Source organism: Vicugna pacos, chromosome 12 (genome assembly GCF_048564905.1).
Source record: "Vicugna pacos chromosome 12, VicPac4, whole genome shotgun sequence".
Classification (NCBI taxonomy): Eukaryota; Metazoa; Chordata; class Mammalia; order Artiodactyla; family Camelidae; genus Vicugna; species Vicugna pacos.
In genome coordinates, this window is record NC_132998.1 from 60,588,574 (window position 1) to 60,603,603 (window position 15,030).

Sequence of the window (15,030 nt, forward strand, 5' to 3'; positions counted from 1 at the left end):
GCCTTCCCAAGCTTGGCTCTGCGGGAGAACTGGGCCGGGCGGGGAGAGGGGGATTGGAGGCGGGGAGAGAAGGTCTCCGAGTTTTCTGGGAGGGGGGCTGGCGCCGAGGCCCCCGGACCGCCTGAGGTGGGACTCTGAGTTAGAGGCCTCCTGCCACTGACCAACAGTGTGGCTCGGGCAGGTCACGGCCTATAGACCTCAGTTTCCCTCCCGCGTGGCTCAAAGGGCGGCTTCGCGGATCGCGAGGCCTAGTGAGTCGTGGGCGGGGAAGGGCGGGGGCGGTAACTCCAGCCGCCCGGGCGGGGTCTCCCGGCTCCCGCGGCCACGTTGGCGGCCCTGGCGGAGGCTTGGGGTCCGGAGCCAGCCAAGATCGCCCCCGGGCTGCGGCCGCAGCCCACCCCGCAGGCCGCGCTCCTGGGCTGCGGCGGCGCGGAGGTGAGAGCTGGCCCGGCGGGCTCGGGAGGAGGTGGCCGCCGGGAAGGCGTGGCCCGCGGGGACGTGGCGGGTCAGCCCCATGCGCGATGGGGAAACCAAGGCGGCATCCGCACCCCGAGTCTGCGGCGCTCACCCAGGAGTTCCTGGTGAGGAAACCCTTGTTTCAAGGTGACAGAGCGTCAGGGGCCCAGCGCGGGTGGCCAGTGGCCGGCGGGTCCCACGCCCCAGCCCACCGCGCCTCTAACAAAAGAATCCATAAAGACGCGGTGTACCCGGGGTTGAGGTCCGGGCCTCGCATCCCTGTTCGGGGGTGGAGGGGGGGCATTTCCCAGGCACGCGGCAGGGGAGGGGAGACAGTTCTGTGAGCTCCAGACCCTCTCTCCCTGCGCCCAATGGAAGGGAGATGAGCCAGTTCTCGGGCAAACATCTGTGATCTCCCCCCTCGTCGTCCAGAATGGTCCCTCCCCCATCCCAGGACCTTGCTTGTTTCTTTCCATAGCCCTTATCATACTGGTCCTTAAATTATTTATTATTTAATTAAAATTTAAAATGCACTAATTATTATTAAAGTGTCTCTGCCCCTGAAATATAGGGAGGGAGGGACCGTATTTTGTCCACTGTTGTATTCCCAGTTTTTAAACAAATATTTCCAGAGGGCCTCCCTCTGGAAGGGACTGTATATTGGGGGTTCCACTAGGAGCCAAGGTCAGGCCTGCCCTAGGCATTATGGGGCTGGGGACAGCGCTGTAAACACAAGAGATCATTGCAGAATGAAGGAAATGAAAACAGAAATGAGGGGGCTGCTGGTTGGGTCACCTTAGATCAGGCCACCTTGGTGATCAGGACCACCTTAGATATAGTGATCAGGGCAGGCCTCTCAGATTAGGTTACTTAAAGACCGCAAATAAACTGTGACAAATGCTACAAGGGAAAAGCTATGAGGGCACTTAACTCTAGCCTTAGGGAGCAGGGAGCTGAGGTCTGAAGTGTGATGATCAGGACAATGGGACTTAGCTCCTTAAATTGCTCATAAGGGGCCTGGGTGGCCTGGTGGGTGGGTGGGGGGTTATCAGGGGTTAGGGAAGGCTTCCTGGAGGTGGTAGTTTCATTTGACCCCAGGGGCTGAGTAGGCAGACTCATCCTTTAGGATGGTTTGACTGGGTTTGAGAATTCTTTTGCAGGTGCCCTGGAAACCACGTGATCTAAGGGCTGAGCTGTGTGGCCAGACAAGAGAGGCCCCTGCCCTTGCCCACTGAGCTCTGCTGGTAAGTGGGTCACTGCCAAGACTTGCCCCCAAAGGGTGTGAGGGAATCAGGAGACCAAGCTCTGCTTCTCACTTGCCATATGACCTCAGGCAGTTCACCTTCATTGTTCTGGCCTCAGTTTCCCATGATTCAGGAGGACAGTTGGATTAGATGCCACTTGTGATCTGTGGGGCACCAACATTCAGTGGCTGAGGTTGATCCTACTCAACCATGCCCTGGTTTGTACTACCCTCTTCTTTAATGAGCAGGTTCCTATCCGAGCCCACACTGACGGAGGAATGAGGCAGGCCTGCCCCACCCCAGCCCCATCTAGCCCTCAAGGATACTAAAGGACAACTGTACCATTAATAAATGCGAGGCCAGCAGGGGCCTACGGGGGTCACGGAAACCCTGGAGGCTTGGCCTCAGGGTTGGAGGTAAGGGGCCCTCAAATTAGGGGATAGTTTAAGCACAATGGTTTCTATAGGATTGGGGTCCATTTCAGCTCAGCTGATACCTTTTTTCTTTGAGTTTTAAAAAGTAATGTTACAGCCCTGACATATTTCCTGGTCTGATACAATCACACTATCCTTTTCTTGAGTTCTCCGAAGTTGTTTTTTCCATGATCCTCACAACAACCCTTTGAGAAAAGGCAGGGGAGATGAGCCCATTTCACAGATGAAGACACTGAGAGCCTCAGAGCACAGCAAATGAGAAGATGCAACAGTGTTGGGGCCCAGGTCTCCTCCAGAGCCCATGTTCTTTTCCCCACAGGGGCACAGAGGCTGTTCCCTCTCTGATCTGCGGCTGCCTCTTTCCCCTCACAGTGTTCTTATGGGAGCCATGAAGCTGAACGAGAGGAGTGTGGCCCACTACGCATTGAGTGACTCCCCAGCAGACCACACGGGCTTCCTGCGCACTTGGGGGGGCGCAGGGACTCCACCCACCCCCAGTGGTGCTGGCCGAAGGTGCTGGTTTGTCCTCAAGGGCAACCTGCTTTTCGCCTTTGAGAATCGAGAAGGCCGGGCCCCGCTGAGCCTGGTGGTGCTGGAGGGCTGTACCGTGGAGCTGGCTGAGGCTCCTGTGCCTGAAGAGTTTGCCTTTGCCATCCGCTTCGACGCCCCTGGCGTGCGTCCACACCTACTTGCAGCAGATGGGCCGGCAGCCCAGGAGGCATGGGTGAAGGCACTGTCTAGGGCAAGCTTCGGCTACATGCGCCTGGTAGTGCGTGAGCTGGAGAGCCAGTTGCGTGATGCCCGCCACAGCCTGGACTTGCATCGTCGCTCATCCTGGAAGGCCATTCCCAGCCGCCCTAAGGCTCAGGCTACTGACCACTGGTCTTCTGGCCTGGAGAATGGCCACTCCCTCTCCAGGGACTGTAGCTCTATGGGCTTGGTGGAAGAAGCGGGCAGCAGGCCAGCAGGGCGGGGCTTGTCTGAGTGGGAGTTGCAAAGTCCTGCCAGCCTCCTCCTAGGTAGGGGGCAGAGCCCTGTGTCCCCTGAGACCTCCTGCTTCTCTACCCTGCACTACTGGTATGGCCAGGAGATTATGGAACTGAGGCGGGTATGGCTGCAGAGGGCCCAGGGGAGCCAGCCAGACTGCGAGGAACAGGATAGGCCTTAAGCCTTCCGCCTTCTGGTTCAGCCCTTGTCCTGCTGGTCAGGACACCAGGGCCAGTGCTTTTTCAAGAGTTTACTGTTTACTCCTCCCCAGCAGAAACAACCTCTCCCTTCCTAGACTCTGCCTTATTGGGGCCTTGGGCAGCCTGACGAGGGCCCAACTGTGCTAGAGGCTTGGGCTCAGAGCCTCTTTAAGCCCAGGAGGCTGAGACGCCACCCAGGGTCCAGGACGGGTTCCCAGGGAGAGAGGCCACCTTCCCAGCCCTGTATAGGAGCCCCACAGCCCACTGTACCTTGTTTTATACACAGATACTACAGGCTTTTGTTATCATTCCTATTGTTACAGCCTTTTTTTATATACTATTAAAACATTATGTTTTTTTAATTACTCATTTTGGTTCTTCAAGTTTATTTCAGTAATCACCTAGACAGTCAATTTATGTGAAAGCCCCCATATTCTTCCTTTTCAGATATATTTTTCATTTGGCTATACATATTTCTTGACATGAAATAAAATTCCAGAACCAAGTAGCAGGAGTAGTAAATCTGAATTGTATTTTTTAAAAAATACAACAGCTTTAAGTTCAATTAAAGCGATTTTCTCATTTCAACAACTACCTGCTCTGCCAAGCCCTGACTGTCCTTGGTGCAGGAACAATGACAGAAATCAGAAGGCTTCACGCCGGACGAACCCCATCTGATGGTCCTGCCCACCAGGCTAGATATGAGGGGTGTACCGGGCATCGGCGACATCCTCGTGACATCACCACGTCGGGCCGGTGACAAATACCTCTTTCCTTCCGCAACAGGAACTAAGCGCGACTCGCGAGTCTGTAAACTGGATCTCTCGTCAAATCCCGAAAGCCTCGCGAGGTTTGGGGCGACGTTCTTCCGGGGGCGTCACCGGGGCCGGGCGGTGGGGACCAGGTGCCCGGGCTAGGGGCGGAGCTGGGAGATGGCGTCCGGAGCGGCTCGCTGGCTGGCATTAGCACCCGTCCGATCTGGGGCTTTCTGGAGTGGGCTGCGCCTGAGGAAAGGTGGTGATGTCCCCGCCGCACGGGGCGGCTCAGGTCGGAGCCTGGTACCGTCGAGGTCAGTCATCGTTACTCGCAGCGGCGCCATTTTGCCCAAACCGGTGAAAGTGAGTGTCTCCCAAGAGGCGGGGCGAAGGGGCCGAGGCCAATCGTTGTGGGGAGTGTGTGCGGGTCGACGCTGATTGATAGGCACAGAGACCAGTCGTACGACCTCCTTACACCGGAAGACGGATCAAGGACAAAGTTTTGCGCTAATAATGCTGCTAATTTTGACAAGTGAGAGGAAGTGGTCGGGTAGGATCCCGGTGTGGAGCTGGGTGCAGGGAGGCAGAAGTTAGGGGGTAGGAGGGCAGAGCTGAGAAAGACGGCACTTTGCACTAGCTTATCGTAAGGAGCGCGATGTCCTAGCTGTCGGGAGCCACAGGGCTCTGCTTTATGTATCCAATGTAGACAAGTCATGTAACTTAGAGTTGAATGGGATGAAATAACGAACTGTGGAAGGAGTTTGTAAACGAAGGGTACGTGGGACAGATATCTTTTTGTGAGTTTTGACTTAGTATTTAATTCATGTGATTAGGTGTGCAGGGAAGTATTGTAATCAGTGTTTTTACAAATGAAGAATCAGGGGCGAGAGTGGCAAAGCCAGTGTCCAAAGCTAGCAGCTGAGTTAGGTTCCGGAATCTAGGTTTCCTGCCCTCAGTGCCCTTGGATTTTCTCACTAAAACAGGAACAGTCCCTTATACCAAACAAGTTGGCCTTTTGACTCCAGGGCTGTATGGGACTTAACAAAACCAAATTCTTTTAAAGCTAGTCTGGCCAATGCAAACTGACACAGAGAAGTGCGTTTAGGGTTGTTTTACAGCAGGAAGCAGGGTCATATTGCAGGAGAGCTGCCTTTCAAGAGACACAAATGAAACTTTTTGTTGTTGTTGTTGTTGTTGTTAATTCCGTAGTAAAATATGAGAGGAAATGTTGAGATTTTACGGAAACTCTGCCAGTCCATCCAAATAGCTAGTCTTTTAATATAAAGACATGCTCGAATTTCAAAACACCTGTTTCTAAAATTTAATGTGATGAAATCAAATTTCTCAGATACCAGTGAACCAGTTAAAGAACTGTGTAGTTCACTGTACATCCTTTTGTGGTCTATTTTCATGTAGTGTCTTAAAATAAAGCTGAACTCTATTTCCCTAGTCCAGTTCAGTACTTTCTCAGGTCTTATAAGTACCTGCAAATAATTAATAGGTTGTGCCCCAATTTTTAGATGTCTGTAAAGTGCCTTATACTTTTCTTTCTGGTATACAGTTTGATGGCCATAAAATCACTTTATTTCTTCTAATTATTTTTCTTGCTCTGAATTTTTCCAAGGACTTTAAAATCAAGTTGCTTATGATGGGTCTGAGGTCCACAGGAGGGAATGACCCTCAGAGGGTCAGGCCCTCTGTGGTCCTACCAGAACGGGCTCTGGAGCTCACAGCCACTACTCTGACCCTCTGCAGATGTCCTTTGGCCTTCTCCGTGTGTTCTCCATTGTGATCCCCTTTCTCTATGTCGGAACGCTCATTAGCAAGAACTTTGCTGCTCTTCTTGAGGAGCATGACATTTTTGTTCCAGAGGATGATGATGATGATGACTAACAGGTGAGACTTGTTTTTCCCCTCTGTAGACCAGCAGCAGGAAGGGGGGTGGAGCATCTGAACTGTGATGCTGTTTGGCCTGGTGGCAGCATCTGGACACTCAAAGCAGAAGCACAGATCTTTAATGAACTGACTCACTTGGTGACTTATATTTTTATTTCACCTTTTCTCTATGTTGGATGAAGGAAACTATCACTGACTCACAAATTTACTGGGGTCTCTTAAGTTGGATCCTAGCCAGCCTTTTCATTTGCCCTTTGTGTACCCTCATTCTCTTAACCCACAAATTTTCTAGACAATTTAATATACCTTACACACTCACCACAAATAGCTTCATTTCAGCAGCTCCACATTGAAATTTAGAAACTGCAGGTCCTCACCAGTGAGCCCTGCTTACCAAGCTCTGTGTCAGTATAGGCAAAACACAGGCACTGCAACCTGGTTCATATGCTGTTCATAAACCCTTCCCCTGTCCCCGTTCCATTCAGCTTTCTTGGGTTGACTTCCATGCTCTGGTATGTGCCGATGGGCTGCATTACTTTTGTAAATAAGGCCACTCCTGCTTCCTTAATGTGGCATTTAAGACTTGCCACAATCTGGTCACACCTATTATTCCAGCCTTATCTTCCACATTCACTCACCTACCTACACCGATCACATACCTATCCCCAGTATTCACGATTTCTTGAATGACCCACACTCTTACACACTCTCAGTGACTCGTTATTCATCTCAGTTGAAAGATTGTTTCCCATTGCTCTTATTCCAATTCTTCATTGTCTTTGATGAAGTCTTTCCTCATTCTTCCACTTGAAAGTGACTGCTCCGCCCCAAGTGACCAGTACCTCTCTTGTGACACTCAGTATTATATGCTTAAGTACACAGATGTACCCTAAACTCTAATCTTGCTGGCAGAGAACATGTTTTTTATACCTTTGGGCCCCCAGTGCCTGGTCTCTAGTGAATGTTCAGTAAATATATGCATGAATAATCAAATGTACTAAAAACTGCCTTTCTCCTGCCATGTTTGTTAGAACTACTGTGGAATTCTCTTTTGGTATATGGTTAGAGGACTGTTCTGTCACCCAATTCACTGCTGCTTTCCTTTCTTCCAGGGCATGGAGGAAGTACAGAAAGGAGAAAGCCCTAACTTAATTAAGAAACGATGATGCTTGCAGCCTCTCTTCCTTCCCTATCAGCAAATGGGTGCAGGGGAAGCCTTCTGCATGGTCTGTGACCACAGCTCAGATCCCCAGGCTGTTGGAGGCTCCCAGAGATGTGCTGTCCACTGAGCACAATCAAATTATGAATAAACATAATAAACATCAGCTCTGTATGACTGAGTGATGGCTGGAGTGTCTCAGTACAAGCAGGCTCTGGTTGCAGTTTCTTGTCCTTGTCCTTGTCCTTTCTCTATCAGCTGAACATAGAGGTCTTTGATTTACAATCCAGGATCTCCAGTCCCTAATGGATCCACAAGGTAATTAAGGGGACCTGGCACCAATTTTCATTACTTACAAAAATCTAACAGAAGGTCTTTTCCCTCATTAATCTGCACAGGCTAACTAAAGCCTCGAGCTTTTTTTGTGTTGAGTAACACTGGCTCGTTATCACATGTAATAATAACAAGGAGCTTGACTGATTAAAACTCCTTAAGAAATATGTAATTTTTAGAATTCTTTCAAAACTTGCGTTCCTTAGATGGAAAAATAATAAAAGGAGTTGGTGTTGAAAAATGTGAGACTCCTCAGGGTGATTATGCCTATAGACACTGAACCCCTTTCTCCAGCATTGACACTATCTGGGGAGGGAACTGAGAAGACTACCGTCCAAAGCAAACAGATCAGTTCTTTAACCTGGGTCAATGTTTATTCTCTCGTCACTATAGCCACATTCGTTTGCAAAAAACAGTGAGGATATTTCTGTTCAGTGTGTGCACTGAACAGCTGTGTCCCTAGTAGAATGCCTCATGGTGTAGGAAGTTAACCTCATTTTAAGGACCACGGCTTGTTTGCAAGTAGAGGGCTAGGGTTCTGAGCAGCCATTTTCTTAGAGCCCAGGGGAAACAGCCCAGCCTGTCAGCTCTGCTTCTGGGCCTCAGTGCTCTTCTGATCCTTCTCCAATACCAAGAGCTGGCTAATTTTGGGTAATCCGTACAGTGACACCAAGCTATCCAATCCAGCGGCTGCAGAAACATTGCTAAGTTAACAAAGCCATCCAACATCATACCCAGAATGACAGTTTCTGAGCAGATGGCCTCATCCTTCCTGTTTACCAACATGCAAGACTGAGAAAAGAGAATCTAATTTACTGGAAGCACCACACTTCAGGAGAAGGGAAAGAACAGGTGGCGTGTATACGGGACCCAACGTGCACAGACAAAAAGTGAGAGACTGCAGAAGTAGTTTCCTGTTGGTTCACCAGTGGAATTCTGTCATGAAGTGACCATCATATAGAGTTTATTTGTGCTGTAAAATATTTAAATATCAACATGCACCTTCCCACTGGGTGACTTCATGGGTCGTGGCCAACGTAGAACTTGGACAGGAAATCCTTTGGCCTTGGTGCTTCTGTTTCATGGAAAAACCGCATAATATGTGTCCGCTGCTTCCACACGTGAATTGTTTCCTCCAGTTCCATCTTTCCCTGCACAAGTGAGGGGAGAGGTCTTCAGTCAGAGTAGTTGGGTGGAAGGAATACAACCCTGAGTGGAAGGAATATAACACCAAAGGCCAGGATTCTATTCTCTGCTCTGGCACTGACCTATTGAGTGACCTTGGGCAAGTAACATACTCCGTCGAGACCATAGTTTCTGCATCTGGAAAATGAAGTGGTTGGACTAAATGATCTCTGAGGCCTTTCAAATAAAGAACTCTCTGGCTAACTGGCTCCAAGAGGAGACTTCAGGTCACCAAGCGCCTGCCCGACGACTGCCTAACAGGACTGGCTTAACTTATATTTCTGCTTAATACTCCTTTCACGTTATTTGCTGGTCCATGCTGAAGTTCCCATTGATGCTAATGTGATGGACCAGAGAGTAAGAATCGGGTGCAGGATTTGTATCCATTTACACAGGCCAATTGGCCTGCTCTTCTGGCTGTAAATGCGCAACCAAGTGAAGCTGTAACTTCCAGGGACAAGGTTTAAGAAGAAGTTGATATTCCTCCTTCTATCTGTTTTTAGTTTTAAAATGCAAGCCCCAGTGGATTTCCCCTTGAACAATCTTACACACTATTTAGCCATGTAAGAACCTCCAAGTTCAACTGTTCCTTTGAAACACTAAGTAACAGTTGCTGACCCAGTAGTTGCCTCTAAAACTTGCAGACCAAAATTTCCATCTGAGAATCTCTGGACAAGTTGGCTGCTCTTCGAAATTAGTCAGGAAGTCAGTTACCTTAATGACCAGAAGATCAACCACCCTGGGGTCTGTGACGTGGGCATTCTTCATAAACATTTCTCGGACTTTATCCCGTCCCTGTTTCACAGAGATGTCTAGCTGGAATAAGTGCACTAAAGAGAAAACATTCAGGGTAGAGATTATATGGTTAAAATATGTTTTTTAAAAAATTGAGTCAATGGCTAGTATTAATAAACACAGGTTGCCCATTCATTCCATTCACCAAATATTAGCCTGACCCTAAGCTAGGTGCTTGAGGTTGTGAAGAAGTGTGAGATACGACACTTCCTCCAAAAGAGGTTTTGTTGTTGTTGTTGTTTGTGTTTTGGAGACAAGCCCACTGCTTCTGAAGAGGCAATACAGCAGAATTCAAGAGTATGAATAACCTGGGTTCAAATCTCAGCTCTGTCACTTATCAGCTACATAATCCTGTGTACATTAACTTCTCTCTGCCTGAGTGTATTTGTGAGTAAAATGAGAATGATAACCACACATACAACTGCGGAGCTGTTGTGCGGCTGTATGAGAGAAGGCCAGATGCTTAGAACAGTGCCTGGCATGAAATAAGCTCTCAATAAATGTAAGCATTATTGTTATATAGAACTGGCAAAAGATGACAGGATTGAACTTAATGTCCGATCATGTGGCACAGGTTTGTGCACCACACAAGCTCAAGAGCTGAGGGAGACTGCTGAGTGTGCAGGGAGGGAAGGGTGTTGACCCAGCAAGCAGCTACCACCATATCAGGTTACTTGGGGGAAGGAGAGAAAAGTTTAAGATGTAGCTCCTTCTCTCAAGGTTTTAAATTCTAATTGGAGGGACAACCATCCATGAATGTAAATATAAAATCACACAATTTAGCAAACCCTGATTCAGTAAATGCTAACATAGTGGCACAGACTCAGTGACCTGTGACTTCAGATAAGGCATATAAATGTCCTTTGAAAATTAGGTTTTAGTCATTTGTAGTTTCATCCTCTGGCAGTGAGCCTTCAGTGGATTTGCTGATGACAACAAGGACATGAAGAGGGCTTTGTGTGGCAGGTGGAATAAGGATAGAGGAGAGGGGCACACCAGGCTCAGCAGACAGCATGAGCAAGGTCACTGGTTTATCTTGTGGTGTGGCCATTCCTATGACATGTCCGCTCTTGTCTACAAAACTATCACAACCTGCTCTGAAAACCACAAGGGCTATTTAGTGACAATCAACAGTAAAGTTTGAATCTTTAATTATACTCATAACTTCATGGCAGCAAAAGAAAAATAAAGCTGCTGCTGAAGGACCAAGCCAGACTGATCCAACCAAAGAACAAGCAATAGCAGAAACCTAAAAGGAGAAACTGCATCCCATCTTGAAAGGTAAGTGTTAACAGACAGGACAGAGGATCACTCACACGAGAAAGAACTCAGTATCCAGTGATGTGCTGGAGCAGACAGCCATGGTGAGCAAATTATACACATCTCTTCCCAAATCTACCTTCACCGACTTCACTTTTATAGCTTAAAATCAACCATGACGGGAGTATTTACACCACTGAAAACAGTCACTTAGCTGTTAAACACCACAGTCAGTGTCACATGAGGAATTTTAGAAAAGAGCAAACAAAAGGACAATAAGAAGACAAAGAGACACAACAGTAAATGCAAACTAACATGGATCCTGGAATTTAGAAACCTTACCACTAGAGCACTGTGGGGACTTGCCACAAGTAGACTACTGGTCCTCGGCAAACATGAGCCTAGAATCCAGGGTGTTTACTGTGTTTTGAATTTACAATCTTGTGCTCTTTCAAGGAAAAGAGTATGAGGAATCTGCCCCTGCTGCCAATGCTTACTTTTCCCGCATTTTCATTTTAGATTCCTGCCCAACCTTGGGAGAAAAAAAACAAGGTGCCTCTAAGCACACTAGGGGAGCTGGTGTCCACCCCTCCCATTCCTCATGAACCACACACCAGAACACTGAGTTTATGAACCTTCTCCGGAAAATGTTCACAGGCACAAATGCAAAGTTTTGCTTGCAACTGTCAGTTCACGGATCCCTGAGTACCCACCCTCCAAGGTTAAGAACCCTTGTCTCTACAGACAAATTCCATAGCTTTGTCCTGGTCGCCCTCCTTCCATCACAAGGCCCCCACTACATCCCTCCACCACTGAGAAAGCCTGTAGCAGGAAGCAAACAGGAACAGCCTTAGCTACAACCTGCTGAGCTGTTCTCTGGTGGTTGTCAAACCAGCGGTGATTGTGCCCACCAGAACCCGTGGCAATATCTGGAGGCATTTTTAATTGTCACAATTAGCGGGGAGAGTACTACTGGCATCTCTTGGGTGGAGGCCAGGGATGTTGCCAAGCATCCGACAATGCACAGGACTGGAGAAACCCCGGTGTCTATCAGTTACAACTGTTCTTTCTTAATTCACAGAGTCCTGGCTAAGTCTTTGAATCCTGCGTATTTTATTTTCAATTTGAAAAAAATCTGAGTCTCAAAAGGAAGATATGGAAGCGCCCCTTTTGGATGAAGGTGACTTTTCCCTAGTCTCTGGATGTTTTCCCCAAGTTATTGTTAAGGCTTTTCTGAGTCAGGAAGGCTCTGACAGATTAGGAAGGACTACGTTGATATGGTTCTCTGCTGTTTGCTCCAACTCATTTTGGTAGCATCCATACCAAACACTGGGCAATCCTTAAACAGGAAGGCAGCATAGTGTAATGGAAAAGAGTGTGGAATCTGGGGTCAAACAAGCTGGGTAAGGTCTTCCATCATTATGAACTATGACCTTGCTTAGGGTACAGCTTCCCCAGCCTGTTTCCTCATCTAAAACATAGGAAATAACCTCTGACCTAATTCCTTTACAGGAATGTGGTGAAAATCAAGTGACATTTATAAACAGTAAGTATTGATACAAATGTTAACTGTTAAAAATGTCAGCACTCATTTCCCTTACCTCTATTCTATTTTGGGTTTTAATGGTCTGGTTATATGCCTGTCTTCCTAACTAGACCATAAGACTCCTGAAGGAAGGGTTATGTTCTACTCACTTTCATATCTCTCTAGGCATCTAGTACCTACCCTGTAGTACAAGAGGTGCCCAACGAAATGGAAATTAAATGAACGAATAGTTTCATCAGGAAGTCTCCTGTGATGCTGTGACCAGCAAGCAGCATGTAATATTTTTCCAAAGGAGGGAGTGACAGGCCGTCTTGTCCTGTGTCCCATGCCAAGGCAGCAACCACTCAGGCAATGGCACTCTGCTGCACACGTGCAGCATGGCTGGGTCCCGTTGACATTCAGGGAAAACTAGAGCGGGAGCTAAGAGCCAGGTGTAACAGGTGGACAGTCAGGGTCTGGCTCTTTTACTTACTAATGGTGTGATGTGAGACAAGTTTATGTGCCTCAGTTTTCTCATCTGTAAGACAGGGAAACAATGACAGCCCACCCTAAAATGAGGCACTGTAAAGTACTTAGCATGTGGTGGGCCGTATGTATACATTTCAATAAATGTTATTATCAGTACTTCATTCCAATCCTCAGTTTGGCTCCTCAGCTGGAATTCCCAATGATGAATGTCATGACACCAGTGTACACATAAGCCTGAGCAAATGACCAGCTACAGATCAGATCACTGATCCTCCCTTAGGGTGCAGCACCCCCTTGACCCTCCCCGCTTCTCCCTCTGCGCTGCAGAAAGCATTCTGGGCACTCAAAGTATTCTGCCAGGCAAACCTGTTTTTAAATATTTGCATTTGAATACACTGCCCCCCCCCACCAAACACACTAACTACTGTCATTCCCCTATGCCTAGTATCCACCTATCCCCTGAAGGCATTTTGAATTTGCTAGCAGATCACTCAGGTTTCTCCCTCCATAGTATCCTGTGGGTTTAAGTTCTGGTCGTCAGCAATCTCTTAAAAAGTCAGCTTGAGGACAGGGACACTGTGCAGCAGATACAGCTCCCATAAGACAAAGAACTAGGTTCTGCAGGGAGAGTAAGTCCTATAAATAACAGCAGTAATAAGACAACAGGAGCAGTCAAAATTTAATGAGTGCCTAATTAAGAACAAGGTGCTATCCTAAGCACTTTAGATATATTAACCTATTTAATAGAGCAAGTCTTTACTGAAGGTACTCTTACTAACTTCATTTTACAAATGAAAAAACTGAGGCATAGTGAGATGAAATAACTTGCTCACAGTCACATAGTTAGTAAGGGGCAGGGCCTGGAGGCAAGGCCATGTAACCACATTCTACAGCTTCTCACACACAGGCAAGGAAGTGGCAGCTGAATGGTGTTCCAGTCGTCAGGAGACTGTACTCAAAGCAAGGTCATAGTTCATAATGATTTGAAACACCTCCCCTCTGACTACTAGTGATGGTCCATATTAAAACCCACTGAATCAAATCAACAAAATAACGAAATGTCAACAGTCCCTGACACTTGTACTGCCCTTGACAGTTTAGATGGGATTTTCCCCAACTTTTCTTTCATCAGGTTCACTGGGCAGCGCTGAAGAAGATGCCAAAAGAAAACAGTCTCTGAACCCAGGGAGCTTATAGTTTAATCCTTCAGGTGAACAGATTGGTTCTCTGACATCTGAGTGGAGGCAGAGGTTCTGGGGTAGTAGAGGGCAGGGGAAGGGGTTCCTAAGGAATACTAGGGCCCAGCAGAGTTGGGAAGCAAGACTTGGGGAGACAGAAGCGGAAGTCACCTCACCTGGAGGGCCTGGAAAAGGTACAACGGACTTACTAGATGACCTTGGGAAAGTCGCTTCCCTTCTCTGGTTCTGTTTCCCTGTGGGGTACATGAGAACCAGATGATCGCTCAAATTCTACAGCCCTTTTATTTACACAACCTAATGGGCGTCTGTAAATGCGTTCAGGAACTCTAGAGTGGGCTTTGGGTTCCAGATCCACCACGGATTGGCGCTGGGCACATCACTTCGCTTCCAGGTGCCTCAATTGCCTCACTTATAAAATGAGTATGTCGTTGACAGTCCCTACTCTCTCTCCCAGGGGTTCGGTAAGAATTATGGGGGACAAAAGAGCGAGGACGCCAAGAAAGGCAGTTCAGACGCAGAGCACGACTGGTCTGATGCCGACGCCGCCGCCAGGTCAGGTCCACCAAGGCTCGTGTGACCCTCCTCCCTGACCCTCTTCCCCCGAAGCCCTCGGAGTCACCGCTGCCCAAGTTGGTGACCTCAGCTCGGCCCGGCAGAAATGGGAGGCCGGGACGGCTGCGACCTTGGGCGGCTGCCTCCGGGGCCCCGCGTGCGCCGCTGCCTCTCACCAGTGTTCGGTACCTCCCGATACCAGGCGCGGTAGAGCTCGCGCACCCTCCGCTTGGCCTCATTCATGTCCCGACTGAAAATGGGCTTCACCGAGGTGCTGGCCGCAGCAGCAGCCCGGCTGAGGCCACTCGCCGCCATCTTGCCAAAGAAACCGCTCCCCAACTCCACCCCTTTTCAACCTTCAAGTGCCGCTGAGGGACGATTTTTTTCCCCTCATTGGCTAAAATTGAACGCCACGCCCCTAAATTCCACTGGTGGGCGGGAAATCTGCTGTGAGGCTCTCTGATTGGCTGGGAAGCCTTTTTCTCTGGGTGGGAGAGCGGCAGGTGGAGGCTGCGCACGTTCCTGTGCGGAATCGTGAGCCTGGACGTTGGATGTGCTAAC

The 15,030-nt window shown here is 48.5% G+C and overlaps 3 protein-coding genes across 6 annotated transcripts; 2 read left to right on the forward strand and 1 right to left on the reverse strand.

Moving 5' to 3' along the window:
* Positions 1-285: 285 nt before the first annotated feature.
* On the forward strand, positions 286-3,690 carry PHETA2 (PH domain containing endocytic trafficking adaptor 2). Of its 4 annotated transcripts, none has more exons than XM_072973619.1 (3): positions 286-581; positions 1,617-1,700; positions 2,454-3,690. In XM_072973619.1, exon 3 carries the CDS (start codon positions 2,514-2,516, stop codon positions 3,300-3,302), a length of 789 nt encoding a protein of 262 aa, XP_072829720.1. In that variant the 5' UTR covers positions 286-581; positions 1,617-1,700; positions 2,454-2,513; the 3' UTR covers positions 3,303-3,690. The 4 variants fall into 4 exon arrangements, with proteins under 4 accessions (XP_072829720.1, XP_072829721.1, XP_072829719.1 ...); XM_072973620.1 differs by having other exon boundaries at positions 288-435; positions 2,507-3,690; XM_072973618.1 differs by having other exon boundaries at positions 289-603; positions 2,507-3,690.
* Positions 3,691-4,172: 482 nt separating this feature from the next.
* Positions 4,173-7,312, forward strand: SMDT1 (single-pass membrane protein with aspartate rich tail 1). The gene is made up of 3 exons (XM_015241669.3): positions 4,173-4,439; positions 5,832-5,972; positions 7,085-7,312. Exons 1-2 carry the CDS (start codon positions 4,254-4,256, stop codon positions 5,967-5,969), a joined length of 324 nt encoding a protein of 107 aa, XP_015097155.1. The 5' UTR covers positions 4,173-4,253; the 3' UTR covers positions 5,970-5,972; positions 7,085-7,312.
* Positions 7,313-8,371: 1,059 nt separating this feature from the next.
* Positions 8,372-14,987, reverse strand: NDUFA6 (NADH:ubiquinone oxidoreductase subunit A6). The gene is made up of 3 exons (XM_006207145.4): positions 14,646-14,987; positions 9,364-9,479; positions 8,372-8,615 (listed from the first exon to the last, which is right to left on the reverse strand). Exons 1-3 carry the CDS (start codon positions 14,782-14,784, stop codon positions 8,484-8,486), a joined length of 387 nt encoding a protein of 128 aa, XP_006207207.2. The 5' UTR covers positions 14,785-14,987; the 3' UTR covers positions 8,372-8,483.
* Between the last annotated feature and the right edge of the window lie 43 nt (positions 14,988-15,030).

Bases quoted from the DNA above. Each gene is read 5' to 3' on its own strand.
- NDUFA6 (XM_006207145.4), bottom strand. From the start codon at position 14,784: ATGGCGGCGAGTGGCCTCAGCCGGGCTGCTGCTGCGGCCAGCACCTCG. The intron at 9,480-14,645 runs GTGAGAGGCAGC...TTTTCTCTTTAG, and splicing joins TCGGGAGGTACCGAACACTG to TGCACTTATTCCAGCTAGAC. The intron at 8,616-9,363 runs GTAACTGACTTC...TCACTTGTGCAG, and splicing joins TTGATCTTCTGGTCATTAAG to GGAAAGATGGAACTGGAGGA.
- PHETA2 (XM_072973619.1), top strand. From the start codon at position 2,514: ATGGGAGCCATGAAGCTGAACGAGAGGAGTGTGGCCCACTACGCATTG.
- SMDT1 (XM_015241669.3), top strand. From the start codon at position 4,254: ATGGCGTCCGGAGCGGCTCGCTGGCTGGCATTAGCACCCGTCCGATCT. The intron at 4,440-5,831 runs GTGAGTGTCTCC...GACCCTCTGCAG, and splicing joins TTTTGCCCAAACCGGTGAAA to ATGTCCTTTGGCCTTCTCCG.